This window comes from Haliotis rubra, unplaced genomic scaffold (genome assembly GCF_003918875.1).
Source record: "Haliotis rubra isolate DU_JTF1 unplaced genomic scaffold, ASM391887v1 Scf154, whole genome shotgun sequence".
Lineage (NCBI taxonomy): Eukaryota > Metazoa > Mollusca > Gastropoda > Lepetellida > Haliotidae > Haliotis > Haliotis rubra.
The window spans coordinates 1417042-1434422 of NW_025765492.1; the positions used below are offsets into that span (position 1 = coordinate 1417042).

Sequence of the window (17381 nt, forward strand, 5' to 3'; positions counted from 1 at the left end):
AACAGACATGTTAACACATATCCATAATTTGGTGCAAATTTTGAAGAAAAATAACATTCCGAGGTGCTTAACACAACTGAACCAAAAGACAACAGAATTTCTCAACATGAAACATTAGGTGGTAGACATAGAGACAGCTAGCACACAATGTCAATACATGACTCTCTGACGACGATGACGACGTACTGATACACAGGAGGTGTGCAAGCAACTGATGTACCAGCTGCAGTACTAGTGATAGGAAAAAAAATAGGACTTGGAAGAAAATCTGAAAATAAAGAGCTAGATTAAGAAAGAAATTAACTTCTAGATTGACAGCACTGGCTACACAACACACTGAAGGACAAGCAGCCACATTGCAAGGTCACACGCAACATGAGGGACAAAAAGCATGGGATGCCGGTAGGTCAAGGGAAGCGTAGTCAGGGTCACACACAGAATAGGTCAACAATACTGCCCACTCTCAATGCCTTCTTGTATTGATCAGAGCTTTATTAACTGCTGCACCTTTGGTTTGTGGCCAGCAGAAATAGCAGCAGTCCTGCTACATTTTAAAGTAGGTGTCCCAAGTATATATCTATATGCATGCATAGAATGACCACATGAACAGATATATGTACTGATATTGATGAGCTTTGTTCAACAGATGCTGGCCAAGCAGGCCAGAGGATTGTTTATCTCTAAAATCTAAAAATGTTGTCAGAAGTCGAGTATTTCCATTGATTCAGCAACCATGTGCAAACATGCAAAGAGTATGTCAGTATACGAAGATGTTGTCTGGTATCTCAATAAATACCTTTCCCTATCAATACCTATACTGTCACAATATCCTCTCATATGTACATGGCCTTATTGCACAAAGTCAATAAATCATATTGTCTTTCATAAATATACACAACTTAAACACAGCAAGTCAGCAACACAATATTTAGCTAATACATTCCACACAACTTGTTACAAGTGATATACAAATAATAAACAAATGATAAATTGTAGAATATCAACAAAAAAGTGACTAAAGCACATTTAATCACTGGAATTGGAGTCAACTGTAGCAACACAGCTTCACTGAGATATATATGTCATTCTTATCACAATACAAAGCAAATCACGTAGGTCTCTAGCCCTCAAGGTTGTTGGGACATATCGTCCATACAACAACTGTGGGATCTGTCAAGACGGAACTAGTACCCGATCATCAACATAATTAGCTTCAACAGAGAACAGATCAACGGCCCAATAACTTGGATAAGTTCAACAGTGAGTATGACCATAGTTAACCATAGCGAATTACATATGAAATTTGATAAGGCACATTTGTAAATTAACGGGTATCATACCCTGTGAGCAACTATCACGAAACCTTTATACAGTCCTAACAATACATATTTTCAATCAACCTTTCTATCGCTTGCTGTTCCTACTCAGTTTGCTAGTGCTCATGGTCGAAATAGGACATGGACGCTTCCACATCAATCACCTTGGATCACAGAAATCATCATTCAAATTGAGACAAGACTCATCAATATCAGTGTTTATCTCAGGATGGGATCTGGCTAATCGGAGCCAAGGATCGTTTTCAGCTTTCCTACGTTCCTCCTCTGCTTCAGAGTCCTCATCCCCCTCTCCCCTCTCTTCTGGCTCCTCAAACGTTTCTGGAGGTGGAGGCTGAGGATCAGAAGCAGACGGTAAATAACGGTCAGATTCTGGCTTCTCGTTTGAAGTCATTGTTGCCATCTTGTGATAAGGATCAGTGAGAAAACTCAGCAAAAGATCTGGGGCAGGATCTGGTGTACTTGCATTAGACGGGTTTCGGTCCGGCACAAGGGAACTGACCGCACCCAGCCCAACAGCTGAAGACACACCAAACTGAGAGTCCTCACCGTCTGGCATTTGACTATCTGTACCAAATGAGTCCGAGGTCGTTATGTGACCATCAGACAATGTAGTCTGCGAACTGGGATCAGAAGGACTGGACAGTGAGAAAGAAACTTCAATATCTGGCATGATCACTTCTGGATGAGTGATTGCGGTTGGCTGCTCAGCCAATTGCTCCTCAGTATGAGGGGAATGGAAGCCAGAGTCTTTTACTAATGGCAGTGTGAAACTGGTAGCCTGGTCCTTCATTGCATCGTCAGTGTCAGAGAATGGTGAGTGGGAGTTGCTAGGGGCTGTTTTTTTCATGCAAGAAGGGGTAGCAGCTAACAGGCTGTTAGTGTCACTACCATCACAAGATTCGTAGGGTGGGCACTTGGAGGACAGTAGGGAGGGCGGGGTGTCCTCGCGATAGTAGGGCTTGAAGTAAGGGTGTTTAAGCGCTTCCTTCAGTGTGGTGCGCTGTTCGGGCATATAGTCCAACATCTTTTCGATGAGATCAAAAAGTTGGATGTCGTCTACGCCTTTATCTCGCAGGCCGTGCTGAAAGGAAATACAACATCAATAACAAGGAGTTTGTCTACTGGGTGGAGCAACACACCAACACATCCCTGCAATACCTGCTGGAGCCGTAACTCACTTAGGCAAGGGTCTGAGACTAAATCTTATCTAAGACAAAATTTCAAAAATACATTTAAGTGCACATCTATTCTAAGCTGTTCCTAAAATATGTATTGCAGGGAATACCAGTCTACATTCTGCATAATTTACTGCTTGTGCTGAAAATATTATATTGTATATGGCGGACACCATTCAAATTTTTTACTGATAAGTGTGTGAGCCCTAAAAACTTGGGTCAAAAGAGAATCTACTTCACTAAGGTTTCAGACCTTTTAAGTTCATTCATTCCAGTTGATGGCAAATAAAACAAAAATATAAGCAAACTTCATTTTAAGTCTTGTCAAAATTGAAATCATTATTTCTAAAAATGTGTCGAGCTTCAACTGGTACTATATCTAATGACTAATCACATCACAACAGAAGCAGAATAAAGACTGGCAGTCTACAACTAATTGAGCAGCATGGGGTAGACCGTTCCAAATGCTCATGGGACTTCAGCTGCATTGTAATACACATGTATTTGTGATTACTGACTGAATAATCAAGGAAAGGTAAAGCTTATAAGAGTTTACAAGCTCAATGAACCAAGTACTGCATCAAGGATGAGATTCTTGGCCACGTTAGTAACTTGAACGATTCATGCAGTAATACGAAACGTCAACTGACAACAGCAATGACCAGACTGACATGATCAAATCTTAATAAAACATTTGTGCATGCAGACTGAGCACTTCATAGAAATGGGGAAATTTTCTTTTCGGGATGTGTGAATCGTAGTAAAAAACTTTGATACTTTCCCCTCAAGAGCTTATTCATGTTCACATGTGAAATGTAGCTCATATAAAAAATATGTTTGGGACATATCAGCATACTTCTGAGTAACAAAACAAGGCGGTTCGAAGAAATCCATTAGCAGGCAGTTCATCCCAATAATGCATAATGCAGTCTTCATATGTGGACTATACAGAGGTGTACTGACTGGGGTGTACTGGCAGGGATGTACTGACTAGGATGTACTGGCAGGGATGTATCGGTGTGTTCATGCCAGGGTGAACGTAGTGGTGTAAGCATATCAACACAAACATTGGCTTCAAGTAACAACATGCAGCGGTCATCAGGCTGCCGCCAACATCAACACTGGTGGTGTGAAGCGTATAAACTGAAAACAAACTCAGGCATGTGTATGAAAGCTGAAAAGTTCAACCAACATGGTTAAAAATGGCCTCTCCTCCACAACATGCAGTGCTTTGTCATTCATTTCACTCGCAAACCAGCAGTAACAACAGCGAAACTACTCACTTCACTATCTTACAGCACTATTATCAGTACCTCAGTTTTCACATATTATTCTACTACAATCTCCATGACACTAGTTACAGTGTCTTAAACTCCAAAAGATCAATGACAGTGTTTTAATTTCCATGACACTACTTACAGTATCAAAAAGTTCCATTGCAAAGCCTTGCTCATTGCTTTGGCTAGCATTATTCAGATCAGTTTGGTTCAAGTGAGACACACAATTGTCCAAGTGTTTAGACTCTCCGAGTTTGGGTGTCAGGAATGTCATAGTGCTGTGAATGTGTGGGGGAACTGGGCCACAAACTAGCGTCCTAACGCTGAACACTGATTAGTCTCGACGAGGATGCACGCTCCAGACTGTGAAGAGTAGGCCATCTTCAACTAGGGCTAATGTTCTACACATAATGGAGACATATGCAGCTGTACAGGCTCACAGCTACTAGACAGGTCAAGTCAACGGTAACACATCACAAAACGGTGCATGGCGTAACTAAGCTGATTATTAATCCACCAGCAGTCTGGTCCACCCTGAATCATCATTAGCCTGGAAAGTTTTAATTCTTCATAGAATGTTGGAACTGAGTAGTTAAAACTGGATCACAAACATCAACATTTCTCGCACTTTCCACCCCCACAAAAAAATTGGATAAACTGTGATTAAAGACAGTATCTGAAACTAAAGGTGTTAATTGCCTGTCAAACTGTTCAACATACAGAATGAAACTTGTCACAACGGTGGATACTTGCAATGTAATCCTTGTAATGGCATGTACAACAGACACTACACACTAAGCTTTATTGTACACTAGTCACTTGAGTCAAACCACAACATGCAGTCACCATCCACTTTGAAGTTCCTTCCCTGAAGGGATAATCAGCCCACAGCTGTTTTGTCCGAGCACATCTTCCAGCATCTCTAGCTAACACAGCTCAAAAGCAAGTAATACTATAAGAACCTTGACGAGGGTGATATCCAGAGGGTGATATCCAGAGGGTGACATCCAGATGGTGAACTGCAGTGGATTCTTGCTACAGTTTGAACTAAAATATCACTGAGTCTTACCCTGAGTGGTTTACAATTATCTCGAACATAGCGGCCTGCTGAACTCTTCTCCTCCCAATCAAATCGACCATGGTAGAAATACTTTTGCTTTCTTCAAAAAATAAAAGAAAATACAAGCGGTGTGACACATGCAGCACACAACAGGAAATGCCAGGCATGCTGGGAACACTTGGGATGGAGGAGGAGTTTCTTATCAACAGCTCAAATAAAACAAGACCAGAAACTCAAATATTGAGCAAAATATTCCAAACAGTCCCCCTTAACATCGTCTGTTTCTGCAGCAAAAACGAAATTTCCATTTGAATTTTGCCTTTATACAAGATGGATAGTATATTTATTAAACCCGAAAATATATTGTAATACTTAATCAGTTTGTTTTCAGCCAAATGTTTGCATTTCATCTGCATGTTTCTTTACAATAGCCACTGGAATTGGGTACTGTTGATAAGAAAATGTCCCCTTCCTCCTGTTCAACAATCAACAATGATAAACACTCTACCTAGCACATCGTCAGACCAGGCATGCATACGTAGGTCCAGGTTGCATGCCCAGATACTTACATAGAGGGGCTTGCAGTTCTCGCGAACATATCGCCCTGCGGACGTGGTTGGGTCCCAGTCAAGGCGACCGTGCCAGAAGTAATTTGTTCTTAAGAGTGAAAAAGACCATTTGCATGTCAATAACCCATCTGGGAATTACTGTTGATTAATGTCTACTCTTTGTCATTGTTGCAAACAAGATGTGAATAAACAGGGTTAGACACTTTTACTATGAATGGTCCACAAAAATGATCTAGGCTTTGTTTCACAAAGTAATTACACCACTAAGATTATCATAACTCTCACAGTTCTTACCTACCTATGAGCATTATAGTGCTACAATAACTTTCACCCAACTACAGAGTTGTCTATGTAATGGTGAAAATGGTAGTCTACGAGGAAGTTCACAGTGGTCCCATCCCACTCCTCAGACTAGTGGACTGATGGTCACATGGAACCCTGATTGTTTGTTAGAATGACTAAGGGACAGCAACTGACAATGGCTTGGTGCAATGGTCACCATTTTTATCTATCTCGGTAGTTGTGACCGACTGTAAATGGTTGACCGGAGCAGAAAGAACAATGGAGAAAGTTGGTCTCCTGATGTGGTCACAACTCTGCACCCTACGGAGAACCCTCACTACGTCAACATATGCCTAACAAATTATATGGGAATCACATCCTCCCTAGATTTTCATCAAGGAGTCTGTTGCAGTAAAAAGTGAACAAGAGTACAGACATTCATGGATACTGTCTAATTTATGTGCTTCAAAAGAAAGTGAGTTATTTTTACGCCACTTTTAGCAATGTTCTAGCAATATCATGGTGGGGGACACCAGAAATGGGCTTCACACATTGTACTCATGTGGGGAATCGAACCCGGGTCTTCGGCGTGACGAGTGGACGCTTTAACCACTCGGCTATCCCACCGCCCACAAGAAAATAATGAACACATTACTGACAGTCAAACAGGTGTAACCGGTTTTCAGATCTGCCTATCAGCATATGCTTTAGTTTCATCATCTTTTCAAAGGGAAGAATAGTCATAAAAAGTCAAATACTGAGCACTGACACTGACTATAGATCTCTCCATGATAAAAGGATAACTACAAAATGGGTCTTATTTCACAAACTAGGAAATCTAGCATTTTAATACACCCTGAACACATCACCAAATCAACAAGACTGATTTAAGGAAGATTTTCTTCTGAATCATATTTGCTTGAAAAGCAACATATTTCTGATGATGCTTCAAGACAGAAGACCTGTTTACATATGTACACAAGTTAGAATGTACAGATCTGTTGCCACAAACAGTGTTTCACTTACTTTGTTTTCTTTGCCATTCTGTAGGGTAGGGATCCAAGAATCCGTTCCATCATAGCCAGATGTTCCTTGTTGTCATGTGTCTGGAAGAGGCATATCAGGTTACAGTCAGTGTCTACTGTGTAGGCCTCAAGGAGGATTAAACTGATTCCGGGCCTGTTCCACACACAATCCTTGCATTGTAAGTCTGTATTTATGTACTGGAGTTAAGATCTTCTCAGTATTCTGGGAAAGGAACCTCAGAGCCCTTTTACACAAAATTTCAAGTTTTGCCCCAAGAACTGACTGACTGACTGAGTTTGGTTTTACGCCGCTTTTAGCAATATTCCAGCAACATCACGGCGGGGGACACCAGAAATGGGCTTCACACATTGTACCCATGTGGGGATTCGAACCCGGGTCTTCGGCGTGGCGAGCCAATGCTTAAACCACTAGTCTACCGTCCCGCCCCAAGAACTGCAAAACTTGGTTGCAAAAATACAGTTAGAGTTATTTCCCTTACAGTGCACAAACAACAATACGGATAACATTCTTGTGCAGGGAAACAAATTTTCACTTAATCAACATTGTGAATCTTGGCATAAGAGGAAAGTATGTTCCACCCATCAGAGGTTTATGTAAAACACATTTGATGCATGATATTTGATATCACAATATAAACACTGTTATAAACCCTGGAGTGACTACAGATCTCAAAACAAGAACTGACATGTCCACCTATACGCTCTATTGTTACTACAATGACAGCATGGGATGAGAGAGCTACTCACCTGGAATAACGTGTAGCCTGTGTACAGCTCAAACATGATACAGCCTATACTCCACACGTCACATGGTTGTGACCATCCCAGCTCTGAAACACAGCACAGACAGGTCACAACAGACTCCGCAACAGCAACACTGGAACTCTTCCAAAACTCAGGACTGACTGAGTGAGTGAGTTGAGTTTTATGCTGCACTCAGCAATATTCCAGCTATATGGTGGCGGTCTGTAAATAATCAAGTCTGGACCAGACAATCCAGTGATCAACTGCATGAGCATCGATCTGCGCAATTGGGAAGCGATGACATGTGTCAACCAAGTCAGCAAGCCTGACCACCCGCTCCCGTTAGTTGCCTCTTACGACAAGCATGGGTTACTGAAGGCCAATATTCCAAACCCCGACCTTCATGGGTACTCAAGACTAAACCAGTGAAAGAACACAAATATCAGATTTGCCATATTAAGCACCTGCTTCAATTAGGACCCCTTGACAGGGGTGAGTGAGTGAGTGAGTGAGTGTGGGGAATCAAACCTGGGTCTTCAAGTGTGACAAGTGAAAGCTTTAACCACTAGGCCACTCCACTGCCTCCAGTTCATATAAAATCTTCATTAATACCAGTACTTTGGTTGACATTGTACAGGACAGATCTCATTTTCTTATGTATGTTAGAGGCTATTTTACAAAAACATAGCTGTGTAGAAACGTTATGCAATATAACTATTAAAACTGTGTTAGTTTCATAATACAGTAGAATACTTTTATAACGAACACGGATAAAACGAACTGATGGCTATAGCGAACTGTTTTAAAAGTCCCGAATAAACCTTATATTATGATATAAAAAGTGAATAGCGAACTACGGATATAACAAACTAATTTCAGTGGTCCCTTGGAGTTCGTTACAAAGGTATTTTACTGTAGTTTGAACCTATCTGATCTCAAACAAGAATTCAACATGTGTTTTCAAAGTGAGCCCCTTTATGAATTTTCTAAGCACTCAGGGTGATTACTACAGCTAATACATATAAGCAAAATGCAAAAGAATATTCCTTTTCACAATCATCATAACAGTAGTTTCATTTTGGGAAATGACAGATAACTGATGCCATAAGATAATGGTAATAGCACAGGGTACTGAGAGTTCCATATTATAAGTTCTGGGACAACTACTTTCAAATAGATCTGTATGAAAAGGACACCAGACATTGTGCCCTTGTGGGGGAAACCTGGGTCTTCAACACTTTGACCACAAGGCCAAATGAACGCTTTAACCAAGAGGTCGGCTGAATTACTTAACCGTGAGGTCAGGTCAATGGTTTAACATTCAAAGCTAACTCTGTCACAACAAGCAAAATGTTATTCTGATACTGTTATCAAGCAGTTACTTACCTAGTATAACTTCTGGAGCCCGGTAATGCCTTGTTGACACTATTGTGCTGTGGTGTTCGTGGTCAAAGGTTGCTGACCCAAAGTCTATTAACCGAATGTCTGTAGACTTCACTCTCCGTTCATCTCTCCGCTGTCAACAAAGAACAGTTACTGTTACATCTGGACTACATGTATCTGTGTCGGGAACTAAGATATCCACTCCTGAACAGAGTAGGAACTGGCTCATGAAACCAGTTGATGCACAACACTGATGTTCTCATTCAGAGTGAGTGAGTGAGTTTAGTTTTACGCTATATGCCAGTGGTCTGTAAATAATCGAGTCTGGAACTTCTCATTCAGACTCTTCATAAACTCCAGGGATAGAAATACTTTTTTTTCTAAGTGTGCCTTAGGGCACTAGGTAAATATTAGGTGTGGCTTTCAGAAATCAGGTGTGCACAAATGTTTTTAGAATAAATGACTGTAGCAAAGATGATGATCTTTTGAAATTTATTGTCAGAAAACAACAAATGTAACCAGTTTTCTGTTATCACTGATATGTCTTCTGTTTAAGATGGCTTTCTTCTGTTTCATTTGTTCTGCTTTCCCAGCACCTTTAATAGCTAAGAATTGTGTGAGAGGTTCACTTTTTTCAATATATATAACATACACAATTTCCTCTTCAATAACTGAACTATCAGTACTCCCAACACTCTAAATGAAGAAACAACCAGATTTCTTTACATGAACCATCATAATTCCAGTGATTTCCTGGGCAATAAAGTCAATAAATGTTTTTACTTCGTTGTCATTTGCATAAGTGTTTTGTTGGTTATTATGTGACTAAAGGTGTGTTATGTCTTAGGCGTGCCATAAGGGCACCGAGAACATTTTTTGTCCGTGCCATTTCGATATTTACCGTGCCATGGCACACTAATATATGGGGTATTTCAAACCCTGAACTCCAATAAGTGTATCACACTGTTTGGTAAAGATTCTTCTATAATGAGAGAAGAAAATAGCACAGTTATCCATCAATCACTTACATTTGAGATCATGCTGTTATATATCACAAACTTAAATAAAGTAATCAGTACATGTCGAGTAGAATTACCCAGTAAGTTGCAAATCACAATCCATAATACCCGATAGACACATATTACCCTGGTTTCTAGTATTGACTTAGAATAGATAAAAAGATATCAGAAAACCCAAATATGTGACTCACCTTCTTTTGATTATATGCGACTTCAAACTCGGAACTTAAAAATAATATATTTTCTGGTTTCAGATCTGTGTGGGTCAGCTGATTTTCGTGTAAAACTGCAATGTGAAATCCAAGAATCAAGTTACTTGTAACAAACGAAAACATCACAAGCAATACAGGAGAATACTTTCTGTATACAACAAATGGGTCAGTGAGTTTCATACAACACATTATAATTTAACAGTTATCAAATTGAACCACTGCCAAACTTGGGCGGCTGACATGACAAACACTTGAACCACTGGGCTATTCGAAGCCCTCATTAAATGAAGTCAAATCACATGCAACCTCATCTAATAATAAAGATATTGAGCAATGCCTTGCCAACTTGAACCTCTACATCTTTGATGTCATGTAACAATATCATACAATGTTTCTGGGATGAATCGATGTGGAACTACACAGTCTGTGCCAAAATCTTTTGAGCATAGTTAGTCAAAACATGGCTCTTAGCATCATTTCAGTTTATTTAGTTCATCTTATGGACTTATCAGCTGAGCCGACTATGCTGGAGAGAATTTTACTGGTCTTGAGCTAAAGCCACAATTCTAGTACATGTTTATCAGGAGCTTAAAAAACACCAACAGTCTTAATGATGACAACAAATAGTATTTGCTAAAAGGTTGAAGCATTGATGAAATGAGACTGGATAGTTGGCAAGCTTCTATCATGATAGGGAAATAATACTTACAGTTAACTGCATAGACCAGCTGGTAGGATATATGTCGGACTTGCTCCAGGGGGTAAGGGACGTAGTTGTTGTCTTTCTGCAAATCAACACACACAAGTTTTTAAACAACCAGTAAACCATGGCACTTTAATATTTTGTTGTTTTCTGACTGACTGACTGAGTTTTAGTTTTACGCCGCTTTTAGCAATATTCCAGCAATATCACGGCGGGGGACACCAGGAATGGGTTTTACACATTATGCCCATGTGGGGAATCGAACCCGGGTCTGCGGCGTGACAAGCCAACGCTTTAACCACTAGGCTACCCCACAGCCCCTTTTGTTGTTTTCACTAAGTATAAAAAGAAGTTACAAATTCATATGTTGTTAACCGGTAAACGTCTGAAGGGGTCTTAAATTTACAATGAAACACAAACAAAATGAAAGGAAGGCAACACTGGCAATGGCGTACAAAGCCTATGCTATCCCATCTGTAGCAGAACTTAATGTACTGTGAAGGTGTGAGCAGGAAATGTACACGGGGATTACAACTCACTTCTATCACACAATGTTTTAAACAGACTATAGTAACCTGTTCCCAGGCATGTATCGCTTACAGCAAGCCCATCCCTACCCCATGCTAATAGTCACACAACAACTTCTGACATTTGCAGGAGTAAGACTAGTTCACATACAAGTAGCATATGTTCCCCTGCATCAGCCATTATGCTTCATTCAGGGAACCTTCCACAGCATGCTGGTCTCCCTGACATTTCAAAACAGTTGTGGAATCAATTACCTCCCCTGATGAAGATGAGCGCTATGCTGTTTATGTTGTAACCTCCCCAGTAACAGCGCCACCAGGCTCTTACAGATGCGAGGGGCAAATCTCAGCTGAATACATCGAAGCAGAAACTAAGAGTTAAGGTGTTTACTTCAGGTGTAAATTAAGGATGATAGTAAAGTTGTTGATGAACTTACGAGGAAGTCGAAGACACTGAGTCCCAGCATATCGAATGCCAAGCACATGTGGCCATGGTAGTCAAACCAATCCAGCATCCGTACACACAGACTGAAACAAGAATGAGCAAATGAATTCAAAGCAAATTGATATTTCTTGTAGCTACACGAAAAACTTTGACCTTCTTAACATTGCCGGACTACAGAACTTGACCAACATAACCGATGACATTGCATTCCATCTGTTAATGATACCAAATTGCTAAATAAATCCTATCTTGAGACATTCTGTTTTCTCCTCTGGAAATGTCTGTATACATTTGCTGAACACATAAGCTATTTCATACTGGTTTCCATAGAAGGAGACAAGAATAATTGGATTGAATGCTAAAAAATATTAGAATATGTAGAATCTGATGAAAAATAATGTAATTGAACTTCAATGATAGCAAAACATGACTGACACTAAAAGAAGACATAAATTCGAGAAACTGTGCAGTTCATGTGTCATTATCCAAGGCTAAAAAAACTACATCAAAGGAATGTCTGTAGACACAGGTGCATCATTTCCAGTACATTGTCATCAAGTTAAACCCTGCCTCCTCGCTACTGAGGAACACGTCACCAACAAACATTTATTTATTCCCATGTTGCTTCTATCATAAAGCTTACAAATCAATCATAATTTTTTAACTCTTAAATAATCATGGACACCTTTCCAGTGTTCACGAATGGTGTTTCAAAGTAACATGACATTGGGTCCTGTAAGTTTCAGATGTCTGTCTGACCCATCTGACCCATTAAACATTCACAGGACCCATAGAATAAAATTAAACACACATTTCACATTTAACATTTCCTATAATTGGCACTGAAATTATTAACAAACATAAGATTTATAAACAGCAAACAAGTGTTACATGTCACATATAACAACTTCAGTCAAAGTCATTGTAAAATATACAGTCAGACACTGGGGCCGGCGGGTTGTAGACTTCTATCGGACCGTTGACGAATCTGCCTTGATTTGTCAGAGGGTCAGACGCTATTCAAGAACACTGCCTTTCTCTTTTTTGATATTGTGGAAACAAAGGCATTTAAAATGAATCTATATCATGGTTATTTTTCAAGCAAACATTCAGATGACACACACAGTTCAATGAAGGGTCTGTTCTGTCTTGGTCTCGGAGTCCTTGTTTGATGCATGAGAGTGAGAGTGATTGTTCTTTTACGCCTCTTTTAGCAATATTCCAGCAATATCACGGCAGGGGATACCAGAAATGGGCTTCACACATTGTACCTATGTGGGGAATTGAACCCGGGTCTTCGGCATGACAAGTGAACACTCTAACCACTAGGCTACCACTACTATCAGGACAATGCACAACTGGGAAAATAAACTGCCATCAACAGCAAAGCACTGACACTATTCCATGCAGGTAAGTTCTGTTTGGCTGAAAATCCTCTTATCTAAGTAATAAAGACATAACTGCATCTGGGGATATGATGTACACTTATCCTTTAAACATCTGTGCTTAAAACATCTAAGTCAGTAACAGTAGATAATGGTGAATCTGCTGCACAGTGAGATGCTGGTGATTCCACCAGCTGCCACCCACTTCACTTGCAATGCTGAGAGTTAAACCATGGGATGTCCAGTGCATAAGCATATCTTCAACATTAAAACCATGGCTGAATAAATATGCAGTTCACTTTCTGACTCAACTGATCATGGTGAATTTGATACAGTTTATCAGTCGGTCAAACTTGTAAGGGTGAGTGAGTGAGTGAGTGAGTGAGTGAGTGGGAGACACCAGAAATGAGGAGGAGTGAGTGACACATTGAGTGCCCATGAGGAGGAGTGAGTTGAAGTGAGTGTGAGTGAGTGAGTGAGTGAGTGAGTGAGTACCTTGATGCTTGTCAGCAATTTTACAGTCATATCCTGTCAGGTATTTAGAGTGAGTGAGTATGGTTCTACGCTTTAACCACCAGACTGGGCTTCCACATTGTGCCCATGTGGGGATTCAGGAACCAGACTACCCCACCGCCCTCAGGAATTTAGAAGAAGTTCCTGGATTCAGGTCTTCACAATCTGCTACTGTTCCAGCACTGGATTATGATGTAGCCAATAAACCTATATTAACAGTCAGTGGATCAACAGTGGTTTTGCTGGTTATCCTAAAAGAAGTAACAGAAGACTTAACGGCACTTGGGTGAGTATGAAACTTCCCATGAGTTTATTGATGGGTTTGCTGCTTCCTTGAAAATATCATGCCTAACCAAATTTATCCACAAATAATGTGACATTCTCAAGATGGGCCAGGATGTGACTACAAAAAATGACTTAGACTGAGATAAGTTGGGAACTGGAGGCAATGCCCCCAAATCCTACATCACAGGGCATAAACTCTTCTTGCGGAGTGATGTACAGGTTTCCATGAACTCCAGGAGCTGGCCAGCCATCATGCAACACAGGTCACACAACACAGGTCACACAACATAGTTGTTCTAGCAAGTTCTAGCCAGTTATCAAGGAACTGGGTTTCAACTAGTGGCCATCAACAAATCTGCAGCTATTCAATTCACAATTACTCTTGTGATCAAATTTTATATTGGTACCCCACAAGAAGCTGACATGCACTATATCCTGTTAGAGCTTTCTCCTCTCCTAATGTGACATGAATGTGGTGTTAGCAACACATAACAGTGTGCTCAAGGTTAATATTGAACAGCTTAAGGGGCAGCAAAAACATCACTTACCATGGTCTCATTGAAAATCAATAACTTCCTATTAAGCAGTTTTTAAATGTAAGTTTCACAGAATAATAAATTGGAAATTCAAATAAGGTATTTGCCATATTAAAGACGCTCGGCTATCATGTACCACACACTCTAAAAAATAAGAAAGAATATATTTTCTTTAAAATCACACACTGAAACTTCCTTCTTGTCCGTATGTTCATGAATGTATTATAATACTGCCATGAAGCATTCTTTAACGACCTCAATCCAGAAACAAATTACAATACTAGGCTCATAATAATACAACTTCAAATATTGGGGTGAAAAATACTGCGTTATTCACAAACCATTCTGTTGAGTGAAGTGCCTGTTGTTTTTAACAAAACAATCATCACTATTCCTGCATATGATGGATGACCCGTAAATAATCAAGTGTGGGCCAGATAACCTGGTGATTGGGATCACCATCATGAGCATTGATCCATGCAGCTGGATATGATGACTGGCAATCAACCAAGTCACCAGACCGCCATGCCTATTACAAGCTTATGTTGCTTGGTACCTACATTGAAGATTCCCTGAAGTGAAACATTACCTCACTCACAAGCCTTGGTACTTGAAGATCAATCAGAAATATGATATGGTTCAATGAGAATTTACAAGACATCTCTTTTAGAAGAAGACATAATACTGAAATCAGCAAAAGGGTCGATTAACCTCAAGAGCAAGCACTTCTGACAAGCTAATTACACCTGAAAGGGCTAACAGTCCTTTGTCATTCATAACTGTCAAACTACTGATGGGCCCACTGAGGTGATACTTCTCCGTTAACTTGTTCTATAAAACCCAAAGTGGTTGATCAGTCATTTGAAAAGCCACAAGAACTTTAGTAGCAAAAACAGTGTTTGTTTGAAATTATAGGCCCATGGAGAAATGCTCTGTGGTATTGAACCTTGGTCTCCTGGCATAAAACATCAGGCTTATAACAATGCCCCTTAATTTTCATGCTGAACACTGAAGGAATGGATGTGGACCAAGTAAAACATATCAAATTAGTGATGGGTATTGGCCTGACTTTCTTACTGCAGTTTATTGCAATAATGATTCATATACACCATAATACATTACATCTGTTCTTTCATCTGAAACATGTTATGAACCAGAATCTAAAAAATAACCTAAATGGCATAGGACTTCCCCCGCACATTTCGGAGAACTACATAGCTGTCTGCAATTTGGTAGGATGTTGCTATGGCCACGAAGCTTGCATAACAGACATTATATACAGAAAGCTGGTCACGAATAGTTTCACTTTTTCTATCCCAGTAATCGGTCGCTTATTTCTTAACTTAATTCGACTTGCCACTTTCATAAACTTTGCCAACAAGATTAAAAAGTGCACGATTTTTCAAACACTACTCCTAAATTATCTTCCAAACCTATTGTAACAATGACTCAATAGTACTTCAACCCATGGTATGCTGGTATACTGGGGCCCCTTTATTTAACACACCTGATTTTGGATTATGCATGTGATAGGACGGAAAGGGAAATAGGATTCCCAGTCACTGATGAAATTAATATGTTCCTGGAAGAAAGTGTATTTGCTCCATTAAACGCAAGACAAATATGGGATCCAATTGTGATCTATGTGTCACAAAGTTGGGATCTGTCCCCGTACTTGTGTTTCATGGCTGCGATACAAGCTGTACAAGATATAAATAACTAACTTTTAGGCGACCTCTCTCTGTGAACCTCTGTCCAGAAGGGGAATATCTACATCAATTCCTGCCTCCAGGGATAGTAATTCACACTATCCTGCCAGCCCAGTGTGTGATGGAGAAGGTACCAAAATACCATTTGAAATCCACGCTGGTGACTTGTTGTATTTATGGGAAGTTCTAACTTAGATTGTGTCAGGAGAATTTCTACTGCATTGCAAAACCAGACAACTTTATTGTACTTTGTTCACTTAATGTTAATTTGACTCCATCAGTACGGATATTTCAGACAGTGAACATAGTCAATTGGCAAAATGAAAGACTTGGTGATGTAGTTAATGCAGTCTGGTGCATAGTGATGTGCAGTTGTCTGATATAAACAATAACCAACAAAGAAGAGAATCTACGCCAGATATTGACGGGTTCAATCACCTGAAATATTGTTTTACAGTCAGACTTAATTCCTTTGAATGTTCAACATCTTCATGATCTTGGTCTTGGGTTACCTTGTTCATCCTCAGGCATCTGACTGACTGACTGACTGACTGACTGACTGAGTTTGGTTTTACGCCGCTTTAAGCAGTATTCAAGCAATATCACGGCGGGGGACACCAGAAATGGGCTTCACTCATTGTACCCATGTGGGGATTCGAACCCGGGTCTTCGGCGTGACGAGCCAACGCTTTAACCATTAGACTACCCCACCGCCCTCTCAGGCATCTGATATTATGAGTGATTGAATGAGTGAGTTGGGTTTTACGCTGCTATTAGCAATATTCCAGCAATATCACAGTTGGGATTACACCTCTTTAATATTTTGGGTCGGTAGGTAGGATTTCTTTCACTGTTTCAGAAGTAAAGTACAAAGTATCACAGGCTAAGGGCTCTTAACAAGAAAATTGTTTTAAAAAAAGAAGTTCTTAACATTTCATTCCAGGTGAAAGTGTAAAGTATGCTTTAAAGAACTGAATAACAAATAACTGGATGTAGGTAAGGAACAATGTCTCTAACTATATACACATGTAACTGTCCAGAAAATGGGGGATCTGCATTAAATTGTGATGTTTCACTGTTTGTAACAAGCATAACACGACTCATTTTTATTAGATTTTCAAGTGGATGGACATTAACACACAACTGATATGTTGCAGAGTCCATTAATATTTTT

The 17381-nt window shown here is 40.0% G+C and overlaps 1 protein-coding gene across 1 annotated transcript in view; it reads right to left on the reverse strand.

The window, feature by feature from the left end:
- The window catches only part of LOC124270742 (dual specificity protein kinase CLK2-like), a 78305-nt gene that overhangs the window by 4712 nt on the left and 56212 nt on the right, over window positions 1-17381 (reverse strand). The window contains 7 exon segments of the mRNA XM_046705782.1: window positions 4859-4949; window positions 6727-6806; window positions 7494-7576; window positions 8877-9006; window positions 10084-10178; window positions 10814-10889; window positions 11772-11862. Of these exon segments, the coding sequence (XP_046561738.1) occupies window positions 4859-4949; window positions 6727-6806; window positions 7494-7576; window positions 8877-9006; window positions 10084-10178; window positions 10814-10889; window positions 11772-11862 (646 nt within the window).